Source organism: Equus quagga, chromosome 3 (assembly GCF_021613505.1).
Source record: "Equus quagga isolate Etosha38 chromosome 3, UCLA_HA_Equagga_1.0, whole genome shotgun sequence".
In the NCBI taxonomy this organism is placed as follows: domain Eukaryota; kingdom Metazoa; phylum Chordata; class Mammalia; order Perissodactyla; family Equidae; genus Equus; species Equus quagga.
The window spans coordinates 96,243,008-96,258,201 of NC_060269.1; the positions used below are offsets into that span (position 1 = coordinate 96,243,008).

The window sequence follows — 15,194 nt, forward strand, 5'->3', positions numbered from 1 at the left end:
GTAGAAAAGTTGAGACTTTCCAGGCAAACTGTGAGTCCTGAAGGATTTAGGAAACTATTTGAATGTAGGATACAGGGTGAGGCATAGCAAGATAGGAGACTAGAGGTAGGCTTGGGACCTTATCACGGGTGGTTGTGTGTATACCATAAGAAAGAGCTGGGGCACTGTCAGATAGAATATGGGTAACCACTGAAAGATTGCACATATCTGATTTTGAAAGCTTACTGCGGTGGCTCCATTAGGAACTCTAATACCTCTTTTTTGAGGTATCTACAAGGTTCTTTCACATCCGGAATCTTCTACCTCAGTTCTCCAAATGACTTGTTTCTAGCCAGTTTCTCAAACATGTATAAATATACTTAGTTAGATATTTGCTGTGTGGCCAAGATAAATGTAGAAGTGCAGTTTTGATGGATACAATTGGTTTGGTGGAAAGAACATGGGCTCTAGAATCAGACATGATTTTCATGATTTCATTGTAAGCTGCATTTCTAGCAGTGTGGCTTGGGGCAGTTTACTTAGCTTTGAGAGTCTGTTCCTCTTCTGTCAAGTTGTGAAGGTTAGAGGAAGTGATTGTGAAGTTTTGACTCATGCTAGATACTAGGTCAGTGTTTATTCCCCATTCCTTTAATTAATTAAAGTGATATGGCTTACTCATCAGTAACTATTGCTCAATTCTTACTTGGTAGAGCATCTGTTTGAGGTTCATTACCTAACTTTCGTTTTGCTTAATTTACCTCAACTTACTATGAGTACTCAACATAAAGTGGTAGTACAAACGGTGTGCTCTTTTTCACTCAGAAGGGTGGGAAAGTACCAGTCTCAGTGAAGAGTCAGATGCTGATGGTGAGTGGGTTGATGTGCACCACTCTTCCGATGAAGAACAGCAAGAAATTGTAAGTCTTAAAATTTCCTTTTACATGTGCATGACTGATTTTTATTAAGACTTCATTTCTGCTGGCTCTTGTTGGGGGACTAAGCTCTCACTTGAGCTCATAGCCATTTAAGCCTTTGTTGTGTGCTTTCAAGTCCAGGAAGCTGAACAGCATGCCCATGGAGGAGCGGAAAGCCAAAGCTGCAGCCATCAGCACTAGCCGAGTTTTAACTCAGGAAGACTTCCAGAAAATCCGCATGGCCCAGATGAGGAAAGAACTCGATGCTGCCCCTGGGAAAGCCCAAAAGAGGAAATACATTGAAATAGACAGTGATGAGGAGCCCAGGTAAAATGGCACATCCATCAGGTCTTCAGTCAGCTGCCATGGTAATGAAAGTAGTAGGGAAGGAGTTCCACCCTTGTTTCATACTATATTTTTTCCTTCACTTCAGGGGCGAATTACTTTCTCTTCGGGACATTGAACGCCTTCATAAAAAGCCAAAGTCTGACAAGGAGACAAGACTAGCAACTGCAATGGTGAGTGAGGCACATGGTTCCCTAGTTCTTTAACGAGAAAGTGAACAAAATGAAATAGGACCCAGAACTTGGATAGCCACAGAACGGCAGTATTTTATTTTGGTGTTTTAAATAAAGGTATAATTAACATAGAATAACATGCACAGATATTAGGTGTTCAGTTAGATGAGTTTTAACAACTAGATAGCCATGTAACCACCATCCAACACAAGATGCACTAGTACATGTTCTGTCTCAGGGAAGCTCAGTACCTTTATCAGAGCTATCAGGAAAGCAGAGAAATGCTTACAGTCGTTGATGAAAGCCTCTGCCAAGTGCTGTAGCTGTTTGTGATTGCACATTTCCAACTGCCTACATTTCCTACTTCATTTCCTGTTCCTTTACTTGTTTTAAGCACCATCCCATACTGGCTTAACATCACTCTGCATTCCATTTGTACTGAAACCTGTTTAGATAAGTTTAAAAACCCATGTTCTTTCTCCTCCACACCTTTGCATATACTGTCCCTACTTCCTGAAATGCTCTACCCCTCCCCTCCTTTTCCCTGCTTTCATCCTACAAAAAACAGCTCATGACTCCCCCTTTCTGGGAACCTCCTCTGATCTCATCAGCCTGAATTACGACCTTTTCTTCCACTGAACTCCCCTTGTCCCATTACAATACATCATGGTTATTTCTTCGCTGGACTGAGTTGCTAGGGAGCAAGGACTATGTTCCATCCATCTTTGTGTCCTTTGCATCCAGTGGAGCACCTGGCACAGAGGAGATGTGTGTTGAGTAGATAACTCCTAAAGTACATTGTTTAAGAAGAAATACCAATCTATTTGTGTGATAGGCTGGAAAGACAGACCGAAAAGAATTTGTGAGGAAGAAAACCAAAATGAATCCATTTTCAAGTTCCACAAATAAAGAGAAGAAAAAACAGAAGAATTTTATGATGATGCGGTATAGCCATAATGTCCGGTCGAAAAATAAGCGTTCCTTCCGAGAAAAGCAGGTGAGTTCAACTTGGCTGAACTTGGCTGAAGCTTGGCTGGCTAGAATAGTGTTACCATTCTAAGAGTTGTTTACATTTGAGATGGAGGTGTGCCTTCTAAAGACCTTGTATTAGGTGTGTTTTAGGATTAATGGGGAGCATTATGAGAGAGATTGGAGAGGTGGAAAGTGGTCAGGGCATGTAACTCATTTAATCAATATACGACAACATGAGCAGGTACTGTGATTAAACTGATTTTACGTGAGAAAATCAGACACAGATGATTCTGAGAAATATCTCCTTAGCCATGCAAATTAGGTTAAAATGAATTTGTTAATTTTTTTCTACCTTAAGTATCCCAGCTGTTCTGCCTCTGCAAAGACGTACCAAGACTGAGATATAAGCTAAAGGCAAGGAGTCAATAACTTAAAGTCATAATATCCAGAAAGTGTGAACATTTAGATGTAGGGCCAGGCAACTTCCACCCCAAAAAATGCTTTAACAAAGCAAAAAAATTAACACGTATCTTGTGAAAATTCAAAAGCTAGAGATCTTTCAGAGTTTCTAGGAATCAAAGAGTGGTGCTTGGGAATTATTGGAATAGTATCCATCACACACTTAAGATGTGTACATTGACCTTGGTTATCTTTTTTTTAAATTTGAGTTTATTCTTTATAATCTTTTGTTTAATATTGTTTATTTTGAGCACCGTAAAACTTTTTTTTTTTTAAAGGCTTTCATGGGTTCACTTTGAATTAAACAAGTTTCAAATTAGTCCTTATTAACTAGAATAACTATTTTTGCCTTAAGCCACAATTGTCAGCGTTTTGATTTCTGAGTTAATTTCTTCATATTTGAGCCATGATAAAGGATAAGTGTTAGCATTTACTTGTTGTAAAGTTTTCTTAGTTCATTTACTGCATTAAACAAACCCACTTGAAAATCTGCAACTAAGGGGACATTTTTCTGTTTTCCAAATTGTATATTATATAGAGTTATCTTAAATCTGCACAAACGCTGGATGCCATTTACAAATTTTTAAATGGTCCATATATGCCATATTTGGTGGAATATATGTAATCTTGGAAAAGGTGATTGTGAAGAAAAATCTGTTTTCCTGTTGGCTTTAATTTGGATGAGACTGTTAAGAATTTTAGATGAACTCTAAAATATTAAGAGCTGCGTACATCAGAGAAGTACCATCCCTGGAGACACATGTTGCTCCAGTCTCTGCATTCTCTATCTGTTCCTGTTTTGAGCTTTTGTCCCACGATGTGGGAACAGCGGTCAAGAGCTTTGCCTGTTTTCCTAGCAGTGAGGAGGCCCCAACCTGGATACTGATTCGATCTGTTATAGAGTATTTCACTATTTGTAGTTTTTCAGGATGATGTATTGACTTAGTGATTCCATCTTGGTATACTTCCATATAACCAAATTACTGTGATGGGGTACCCAAGAGTTACCATGTTTAAATACTTTTTTCTTATCTTCCAGCTGGCACTACGAGATGCACTTTTAAAAAAGAGAAAAAGAATGAAGTAACCTCCAAACAAGTTTTCCATTCCAAAGAGAAAGCCAAATTTGTGTCATTATTTTGAAAATTAGCAAATCAAGAATGTTTGTTAACATTAAAAACTCCTGAAGCACTATTTTGTGAAAAATACTATGGACTTGGTAGCAATTTGATGTTTTTTATTTGGGGTAGTGGTGGGAACATTTGAAATGTAAACAGTAGTGGTATTGTAAAATCATTTGCATTTAGCATTTATGCAAAAAATAATTGTGGAGTGCCTACTAATTGTCACTGTAGATACCAAAATGAATGAGCCATAACCCCTCACTCAAGGTGTTCACAGCCTATTTGAGGGATAGGGGAGCGAGTATGTATATGTGTATTTATAGTGCACTGTAAATAGTTCTCCAATAGAAATAGGTTCATATTTCTATGGGGTCTCTGAGGCCTTACAGACTAACTCTGCAGAGAATGGGAGTTACAATTCTCTAAAAATGAAATAGGACAATGTTACAAGAGTAAGAGGTTCTTACTTGTAAATAGGCTTACCTGCTGAAAACAGGTCCCTGCTGTACAGATTTTGGGTAGACAGTTTAGGTCTTTTAGTCCATCCAAAAGATTTGAATATTTTTTTGAATGCAAGTACAGGCTTTTTGGTTAAGACCTCACTTTTTAAATTGCCTTAGTGTAAAGAGTAATCTTGGAGTGTCTTTGGTCCATCATTTGCGCTGCCCACTCAGAGGAAAAAGAAATCAGATTGGTTTCCTCAGCCTTCCTTCTCCCTGAAATATTTTCAGCCCACTCTTTGCCTGGTCTCAATAAAGGGTTTCTGATGTCAAATAGGTATTCTTGTGTGTTGAATGGTGCATGTTGGTCTCCCTTCCCTAGGCATGCTTGAGTAGATTTCAGGGGACACGAGAGCCATGGTCTGTCTCTCTGTTTGCAAGTTATTGCATTTGGAAATAGTTCCGTGCTTTTGCCTCAGATTTCTTAGATAACATTGTGGTAGATGAGAAAATTGCTCTATCTTACTTAAATTAGAGTAAAAGCAGTTTTCTTCCCACTCAGAATTAGAAAACAGCTTCTAAAACCACTTTTCTTGTTCCCTTTCCAGTATTCTGTTCACTTTCCGAGTTCAATTTCAGTTTTTATTGAATGAAACTTCATGACTTTCTTTAAGATGCCCCCAGTCAGTGAGGATTAGTTGTGAAAACCTTAAGGTTTAATGATTAAATTGCACTGTTCTAGTGAGGGGAGCTCTCAGTCAACCCCAGGAACTTCAGTGTTTCACAGGAAGTGTCCGATGTGCATTTGAATATTTCAGACCCAAAACTGCTTTTTTCTTTCTGCATTTTTCAGCTGGGTATCTCCTTATGTGTCTAGCTCCAGAGAGAAGTAAGTAAAATTCAAAATGGCATAGCAGCTATGGTCCACAGTTTTGCTGAGTATATTGTGATGGTGCCTGGATGTTTCAGCCTTCCCCTGGACTTTCCCACCCCACTTAGCTGCCGAGAGGCCAAAGTACATTCTGTGTTCTAACTCCTGTTCTTCTACTGTGGCTTCACCCTGCTCTTAACTGAGGTTTATATGCAAGATAGAAAATATCTGGCTTAAAAAGGTGCAGTCTTAACTCTCTTTTGTTTCTTTAATCCCATGGTATCTTATCTCTGATTCCTTTTATTATTTTTATTTTTTTTAAAGACTGGCACCTGAGCTAAGCTAACAACTGTTGCCAATCTTTTTTTTTTTCTGCTTTATCTCCCCAAATCTCCCCTGTACATAGTTGTATATCTTAGTTGCTGGTCCTTCTACTTGTGGCACGTGGGATGCCGCCTCAACATGGCCTGACAAGCGGTGCCATGTCTGCGCCCAGGATCCGAACCAGTGAAATCCTGGGCCACAGCAGCCGAGCGCGCGAACTTAACCACTCGGCCACAGGGCCGGCCCCCTTTTATTATTTCATAAATCTTCTCTTGAGAACATTTCCTGTTTTACTATAAATTTGAAGATCAGATCCTCACAAGGTCGGATGCTGCCAGTAAACGCAGAATGACCTTTCAGGGTAACTTTTACCTTTTAAGAAGTCATCAGAGTCTAAGCTTTAGCTTTTCAGTTTCAAATTTTTGTCAACATTGAGAATGAATCCATTTCAGGGAAGAACTCATATTGTCCAAGATCATAATATATATAAAATGATATGTTAATCTACAATGCTGATATATTATGTACAGTCATGCACCACATTATGACATTTTGGTCAGTGACAGGCTGCATGTATGATCTTAGTGATCCCCTAAGATTAGTACCATATAGCCTAGGTGTGTAGTAGGCTATACCATCTAGATTTGTGTGAGTGCACTCTAATGTTTGCACGATGACAAAATTGCCTAACGACACATTTCTCAGAATGTATCCCCATTGTTAAGCAACGTGTGACTGTATGTAATCTTAGCAAGTTCCACTAGAAAATAAGCTCCATAAAAGGCAGAGTGTGTTCTCTGCTGTATCCCCAGTGCTTGTTCAATGCCTGGTGTGTGGATGCTCAGCAAATGTTTGTATACATAAGTTAATCTCTGTCCATTTTCTCTCTGAAAATATAATACCACCTACCTCACTGATTGTTTTGAGAATTTTGAGAGCTAGTGTTTATAGGCACTAAGCGTGGTATTTGCTATGAAGCAAGCATTCAGTAAATCAAAGATTAGATATCAGTTTTTATTTTATCTTTTGCTTAATTTACTTGAAATAACAGTTACAGTTGCTACAAATATTTGTTTTACCTCCCATCCATTTTGGGGGGAACTAGTTTGAAATACGAAAATGTATATTGAATGCTCACTGTGTGCAAAGCACTCTGCTGGGTGCTGTGTGGGTTGCAAACACAATGTTCGTGCCGTATAGAAACTTTTAAATCCAATGAAGGGAATAGACTTACAAAATGACTATAATATACAAGGCCACTTATAGAGCTATCAAAAAAGGCACAGCATAGGGCTCGGGGCACCCTGAAGAAGGGGCAGTTCAGCTGGCAGGAGGGTGAAATGTCTCTTTGCCAACAAACTGATGCTTACGATGAATAGGGCAGCAGTAGGAAATATATCTGAATCATAAAAGAAAGTTAGGGTTTAAAAGTTGGCATAATTTTTTTAATGTTAGGGTTGATATAAATTTTGTTTTCATTACTTCATATTTTAATTCTTTGAAAACTTATGATCTATATAGAGTGTTGCATGGCAACTCTGTATTAACCAGAATGTTTAAGGAATCAGAATATTCTGTTCTTCAAACTATTTTAGATACACATTTTTAAACTGCATTCTACCAAGCGATAAAACAGTTGTAGCAAGTGACATCCTTTCATTGTATAAAAACAAAACTAAAAATTAACTGTTGCTTTGGAATGTATCATATGAGATTTTTAAAAGATCTTGAATATGAATAGGAAAGTAAGACACTGATGTGGAAAATTTTCTCTTTTTTCTCTTTTCTTTCCTAGTACAGTCTTTGATCTGTACTTGTTTAAAAATGCAAGCAAAAACAGAGAGCACAGCTAATTCTGTACTATTTAAATACCATGTATTTGTAGAGGGCACTCCTAATGTGGTAATCTTATTTCCTTCTGTAAATTCTGCTTTCGTTGTTTTGTCAATCTGATCTCAGTATGGAAATGGTTAAACTATGATTTATTCACATGATGGAATATTATGCAGCTGTTAAAATGTTTACAATAGGAAATGCTTATTATAAATGAGAAGAACAAAATACAAAAGTGTTTATAGTAGGATCCAATTATACATATAAGAAAATGGGGAATAATAAAAGCCTGAGAGGAAATATACCGAATATTAAATGTGGTTCTTTGGAGTTGGGTTCATGTGTGAGTTTTTTTTTCTTTTTACTTTACTTTCTGAATCTTTTAGAGTGTACGTGTTTTTACTTATGTCATTGTATAAGAGACAGAATAACTATTTGAGGCTGGGGAATAAAGGTAGCTTTAGACTTAAGACTCTGTTGTGAATTTTGTTTTAAATTGCACCTTAAACCAAGGCAAGGATTGATTTGAAAATTCTCCAGAGGAGTTGTAGTCTTGCCTTCTTCATTACTCTCTTCCACTAGTTGCTGATGAGGTGCTGGAGTCATCTTTAGTTTTGAGACCTTCTGACTCTAGCCAGCAATACCCAATGTTAGCAAAAGTGCTGTTGGTATAATTCTTAGGGAAAATAATTTGTAGTGTGTACCAAGAGCCTAAAAAATAGTCATACCTTTGACTCAAACCCACTTGTGAGAGTCTAGTCAAAGAAAATGATCCAAAATCTGACAAGAGGTCTGTTTGGGACTGTTCTGCTACAAGTAACAGAATGTGCATCTAAAAATAGTCTAACCAAACTGGAGTCTCACATAAGTCTGGAGGAAGACAAGTTGCTGGCCTGAGTTCAGCTGCTCAGTGATGCCATAAAGATCTTGGGCTTCTTTTCTGCTTTGTCATTCTTAGTGGACTGAAGCCAGGATCTGGATTCAAATGCTGACTCTGACACAACTGTATGACCACATGCAAGTTACACAACATTTCTGTGCTGCGGTCTCCTCGTCTGTAAAATGGAGATAATGATAATACCTTACCTTTATAGACATTTCTTCTGTGTTTAAGGCAACAAGAAGGGGCATTGCCACTTCAATCCCATTTACTAGGAAAGCAAAAAGCTTTCGCAGGATCCGTGTGACAGCCTTCCCTTAGGTGTCAGCCAGAACTGAGTTACATGACCACACTACCAAAAGGGGAAGCCAAGAAAGCAGAAAATAGGATTGTTGACCTCTCACTTTAGATGGACCATAACCACCCCAACAGAACTGGGCTTCTGTTAGCAAGGAAGAGAGGGAAATGGATTTTGAATAGGCAACTGGCAATGTCTGCTACAAGCTATCTGTAGGGAAATGTTCATTGCAACATAATTTATAGTGGCAAAAATAGGTGCAAGAAAATATCTAAAATTTGGAAATAAACAACTTGGTATATAGTTACTAGATGGAATATTCAACTATTAAACAATCAATATGATAAAAAGTTATCAAAGATAAGGTATAAACACTGTAGTAATGTGAAAAAATGTTATGCTATTATTTTCAAAAGCAAAGTATAAAATGATTTTAAGACATTTTTCACATTTTTAATTGATGAAATTGGGATTTGTCTTAAAATTTTTGCAGCCAAATGACAGTCTTGACATAATTGTCATTGACTTCACATTCATAGTCTAAAAATCTTAAGTTGATGTCTGCTAAGACCAAGCAAGGACGAGTATCAAAACTTGCAGGAGTGTCAGTAGCTTGTAAGAAAATTCCAGAAAAAAAATAGTGGAACATTTTTCTAAATTTTTCAACTTTTTATTGATGTGTAATATATACATAAAGAAAAGTTCAAGTACTGTTAAGTGTACTTAAGCTCAATGCATCCCTGTTATCAGCATCCAAACAAAGAAACAACATTACCGACGCCTTGGAAGCCTCCTTTATGAGTGGAGAACTCAAGAAATGCTGCATCACCCAGGTTCTTAATGGCACACAGAGTGACGTGTGGAAAAACATGGGCATCTATGATGCCACATCAAACGGTGGTTCAGAAGAGTCTAATTTTGAATGCAAAGAAGCTTATGCAGCACCTTAACCAATTGGTTTCACTTTTTAAAACATGTACAAGAGTAGGTAAGTGATTTTTAAATATCTGTGACAAAAAAACTTGAGAGCTCTTTCAATACATACACATTTTTAAATTCTAGTAAGAAAGCAAACTAAAGTAGTTTAAATATCAGCGAGTTTTTCTTTAAGATGCATAAAATAATACTCCGACTTAAAATTTTATAAATATAATATGCATATGAAAATAGTTCCTGGGTTTGTGTGGTGGGAATATAGCTGACTGGGTTTTCTTTTTCTGTATATATTAAGCATGTATTAGAGTTCTTCAGAGAAATAGAACCAATTGGAAAGAGAGATATTATATATATATATATATATATATAATATATCCTATGTATATATGAGAAGATTTATATAGGAATTGGTTTACAAGATTATGGAGGCTGAAGATCTCTCATGATCTACTTTCTGCAAGCTGGAGACCCAGGAGAGCCAGCGGTATGATTCACTCCAAGTCTGAAGGCCTGAGAACAGGAGTGCCAACGTCCCAGGACAGAAGATGGATGTCCCAGCTTAAGCAAAAAGAGCAAATTTGCCCTTCCTCTGCCTTTTTTTCTCTTCAGGCCCTCAAGGGATTGGATGATGCCCATCCACACTGGTGAGAGTGATCTTCTTTGCTCAGTCTACCAATTCAAATGCTATTCTGGAAACATCCTCACAGACACACTCGGAAATAATGTTTTACCGGCTAGCTATCTGGGCATCCCTTAGCCCAGTCAAGTTGACACATAAAATTAATCATCAGAAAATATTTTGTAACGTTGCTATAAAACGTTTATACTAAACATCTTTTAAAAAATTCTAATAAAACCTCTAGTTCCATTCTTAGCAAGATCCAATTTTGGTGTACCTGCTATTCCTAATATCTAAGTTAACATCAGATCCAGGAGTGCTTTAAAAGGGAATTTGACCAAGGGTTAAAGGAAAATTAAGGACAAAATGGGAACCTAATTCTGCAAAATGTTACAAAAGGGGAAGTTTAAAGGAATTACATGGAAAGTAAACCAATAAATTATATTTCACAACTTCTTGTTTTAAGGATACTTGAATCTTCCTCTTTCAAAAAATTTTATAAAGATTTTACCATTCTGTGATATTTTCAAACATACAGGAAAATATAGAAAATAACAAAACAGATACCAATCTCCCAGATTTATTCAATGTTAATTTTTGCCATTTTTTTTTATTTTAAAGAAATAGAACATTAAGAGTGTAAAGCCCCACTTAGCCATTTTTCCTCCCTTCTTGGGATAATGATTATCTTGAAATTAATACCTATCACTCCTTTAGTCATTTTTTCTTTTACTATGTTTGTGCATGTATATGTTGATGTGTGTGTATATAGTAGACAGTATTATTTATTATCTTTTAAATTTTTACACATATGGTATCATTGTGTATATTCTTTGGAGACTATGTAACAACATTAGATTTTTGATAAAAGGAGATTCTTTCATTTTAAGTGTTGTATAGTTTCCCATTGTTTATTCATAAATCCACAATTTATCATTACCCTACCAAAGAGCACTTAGTTTCCACTTTTTTGCTATGTAAAAAATTTTCCCCAGTGAACATCTTTGTACGTGTCTCCTTGGGCATATGTCTTAAGAGTTTTTTCTTTATCCAAAGTTTAAATAGAAACCTAGAAATGGAATTGCTGGGTTGTAGGGCCATGATTCTTCAACTTTACTAAGCAGTGCTGAATTGCACATTCCTAACAGTAACTCATAGGAGTTCCTATTTTAGCACATCCATGTCAATAGTTGGTGTTATTAGACTCTAAAAATTTACACAGTCTGTCACTTATAAATGATATTGTCTTAATTTGGAATTCAGTGATTACTAGTGAGGTTGAAATTGTTTCACATGGACTTTTGCCATGTAGTTTTCCTCTACAGCCATTTGTTTTTCTTTTTTCTTATTGATTTGTGGGGGGTCTTTATATATTCTGGAGATATATATATATATATCTATGGTCAACTATATTGCAAATATCTTCAGATAGGCAATGCTATCTCTGTTATAAACTAAGTTCCCATTTATACCTTGGACCTGGGAATTTTCAAAACCAGTCCTGCATCCTTTTCCTTTTAAATAGACTTTTTTTTTGGAGGAAGACTAGCCCTGATCTAACATCTGCCAATCCTCCTTTTTGCTGAGGAAGACTGGCCCTGAACTAACATCTGTGTCCATCTTCCTCTACTTTATATGTGGGATGCCTACCACAGCATGGCCTGCCAAGCATTGCCATGTCTGCACCCGGGATTTGAACTGGCGAACCCCAGGCCACTGAAGTGGAACTTAACTGCTGCGCCACCGGGCCAGCCCCATAAATAGACTATTTTTAGAGCAGTTTTAGGATCACAGCAAAATTGAGCACGATGTACAGAGGGTTCTCATATACCACTGCCCCTCCCCCCCACCCATAGCCTCCCCCATTATCAACATCCTCCACCAAAGTGGTTCATTTGTTACAACTGATGAACCTACATTGACACATCATCATCACCACAAGTCCATAGTTTACATTAGGGTTCATTCTTGGTGTTGTACATTCAGTGGGTTTGGACAAATGTATAATGACACGTATCCACCATTGTAGTATCTCACAGGGCATTGTCACTGCCCTAAAAGTCCCTCTTGCTGTGCCTATTCATCCCTTTCTTCTCCCTAACCCCTGGCAACCATTGATCTTTTTACTAGAGTTTTGCCTTTTCCAGCATATCACAGAGTTGGAATCATAACAGTGTGTAGCCTTTTCAGATTGTCTTCTTTCAGTTAGTAATATGCATTTAAGTTTCCTCTGTGTCTTTTCATGGTTTGATAGTTCATTTATTTTCAGTGCTAAATAATAGTCCATTGCCTGGATGTACCTCAGTTTATCCATGCGCCTACTAAAGGACATCTTGGTTGCTTCCAAGTTTTGGCAATTATGAATAAAGCTGCTATAAACATTCATGGGCAGATTTTTGTGTGGACATAAGTTTTCAGCTCCTTTGGGTAAGTACCAAGGACAGTGATTGCTGGATCATAGGGTAAGAGTATGTTATTTTTGTAAGAAACTGCCAAACTGTGTTCCAAAGTGGCTGTAGCACTTTGCTAGATCCTTTTTAAGTCTTCCCTGTAGCTTCTCTCTCCTCTCACATTTTACTGTAAGCAGCAAGAAGAAGCTGGGTGGCAACTTCAACGTGTCCTGGAAATCTAACTAGATTATCCAGTTCCTTGGGAACATTTTCTACCTTCCATATTACTGGAGGTGACAGTGTTGTTAAATGTTCTGCCACTACATAACAAAGAACCACTTTCCTCCAGTTTCCAATAGCATTTTTCTCATCTCCCTTGAAGCTACTATTGGCAGTCCCTTAAAGGCTGTCAGACTTCTAATAGTGTGTTCAAAGAACTTTAGGCTTTCACTTACACCCTGCTGAGTCCTTCCAGCTTCCAAAGCCACACCCACATTTTTAGGTATTTGTCATGGTAGCACTCCACTCGTGTTACCCAAATCTGTATTAGTTATGTATTGCTGCTTAACAAATCACCACAAAATTTAGTGGCTTAAAGCAGTGAACATTCTTTCACAGTTTCTGTGGGTAAGGAATTGGGGTGGCCTAGCTGCGGCTGGAGGATCGACTTTCAAGATGGCTCATCCATATTGTCTATTAGCAAGAAGCCTCAGTTCCTCTCTGGTTCTTGGTGGGAGGTCTCAGTTCCTCAAGATAGGGACCTTTTCACAGGGCTTCTTTGGTGTCCTCGGCACATGACAGCTGGTTTCCTGCAGAATAAGCAATCCAAGAGAGAGTGCAAGCAGGAGGCCACCACGTCCTTGTGACCTAGTCTTGGAAGTCAGACACCATCTTTTGGGCAATATTCTATTCATTAGAAGCAAGTCACTAAGTACAGCCCACAGTCAAGAGGAGGGGAATTAGGCTCCGCTTTGGAAGGAAGTCGTACTGAAGGAGTATGTGGCTATATTTAAAAACTATCACACTGCCTTTAAACTGAACAAAATGAGATACCAGCCATAAAAAAACATTGTATCCCATGTTTCTGATACAATCATCTAGCTTCTTGCATTCCCCACAGAAGCATTTTTTAAGCTGTAGGTTCTGATCCATAGACAAGCCATGAAATCAACATATGGCATCTCTGAAATGTGCATGGCATAGAAGCAGCAGAAAGGGGGGCTCGAAGTTTTGTAATTTCAGATCTCCCTTTTAATCTCTGTTTTAAACTGTTCTATAGCATATGTATAACGTTTTACTAGTACATGAATAGATTATTTAAAATTATATTTAGCTCAGCTTAATTGCGAATAGTGCCCATTTTACCACGTTGTAGATATGTTCATTCAATACATTTTATAATGGTTTTAAAAAGTCCTGTATTTTTTTTTTTTTAGGAAGATTAGCCCTGAGCTAACATCTGTGCCAATCTTCCTCTATTTTGTGAGAGGAACACCGCCATAGCATAGCTGACGAGCGGTGTAGGTCTGAGCCAGGGATCCCAACCCGGGCGCGAAGCCGAGTGCACGGAACGTAGCCCTACGTCAGAGGCCAGCTCCTATTTTTAATTTTTATCTTTTTAATATCAGCCTTGAACAGACTGGAAGTCACTTTTTTTCTTTTTTAATGCAAGCGCACCTCTTTGAACTCACTGATCTGTCTGCTCCCTGGGTGATTCTCTCAATGCACCTACGGCTTAAGCAGGCAACTCAGTTACTCTGGTTTTGCAAACGAGCGAATTAAGACTCGGTCTTGACTTAGATTTAATGGAAAGATCAAGATGAAGCAAGAACAGAGACTTAAAACTTTAGCCCCGTGACAGGCAGGTCATAAATGGGAAACATCAGAGGTAGTGATCGTGTATTCTATTTGACAGGAAAAAACCCTGAAGGAAATGACCTTTCTCAGTTTCCTGTACACATTTATTCTGTTTTACCCACAGACGACATGCTAACCATTAAGAACGTCCCAGCCTTGCTAAGTCAGGTGATTTTCCTAAGACTTACAAGCTTTACGTTGCAAGTTTTCAGATCCTGGGAACTCAAGGAGGAGGCAGGGGAGTGATTACGAAGGTGGAGTTTGGATTCTGAGAGCCTGGCTGGGAGGCCAGCGCAGAGGCTCCCCAGGTGTGGCCTCGGGCAAATTACTTTACCTCTCCAAGCCTCATATTCCTCATCACGAAAACGGGCAGAACTAACTCATCCCCGTTTGATGGTTAAATGAGATAGAGTCGGCAAAAATACTTGGCACATAAACGTTAGCTAACTTTTTAGTTTTTTTTTAAACTAAAAGAGGTGTAAGTGTTGAACTGAAAAAGCTCTCTCTTCCTTTATAAAATCCAGATAAACCTTTAAATAATTTAAATATGAGCAAGTGAGGCGGCGGGGTGGGGGTGGGGGATCCTTTCCTACCACGGTAGGACTCTCCTGCAACCTCTTCGCTACTGAAAATCATTTACTTCATCTCGCTCCAGGCCGCGGTTGACACTGTCGGTCCACGTGGCTGGGATGGGGTGGGGAGGCGGGGTGAGGAGCCGGCGGCTGGCAGCGTTAGCGCCCCCGCGGGAGGAGAGCCCGGGCGGGAGGGATGGGGGCACCA

At 38.4% G+C, this 15,194-nt stretch overlaps 1 protein-coding gene across 3 annotated transcripts in view; it reads left to right on the top strand.

Annotated features, from left to right (window-relative positions):
• SDAD1 (SDA1 domain containing 1) overlaps positions 1 to 4,740 on the top strand; it is a 28,431-nt gene extending 23,691 nt beyond the window's left edge. For 2 of the 3 annotated variants that reach the window (XM_046656966.1, XM_046656968.1), the window contains exons 18-22: positions 802 to 896; positions 1,030 to 1,220; positions 1,327 to 1,411; positions 2,247 to 2,408; positions 3,882 to 4,740. In XM_046656966.1, the coding sequence (XP_046512922.1) occupies positions 802 to 896; positions 1,030 to 1,220; positions 1,327 to 1,411; positions 2,247 to 2,408; positions 3,882 to 3,929 (581 nt within the window). In that variant the 3' untranslated portion in view covers positions 3,930 to 4,740. The remainder of the gene's footprint in view (positions 1 to 801; positions 897 to 1,029; positions 1,221 to 1,326; positions 1,412 to 2,246; positions 2,409 to 3,881) is intronic. The other variant, XM_046656967.1, reaches the window with a different exon arrangement.
• The last annotated feature ends 10,454 nt before the right edge of the window (positions 4,741 to 15,194 follow it).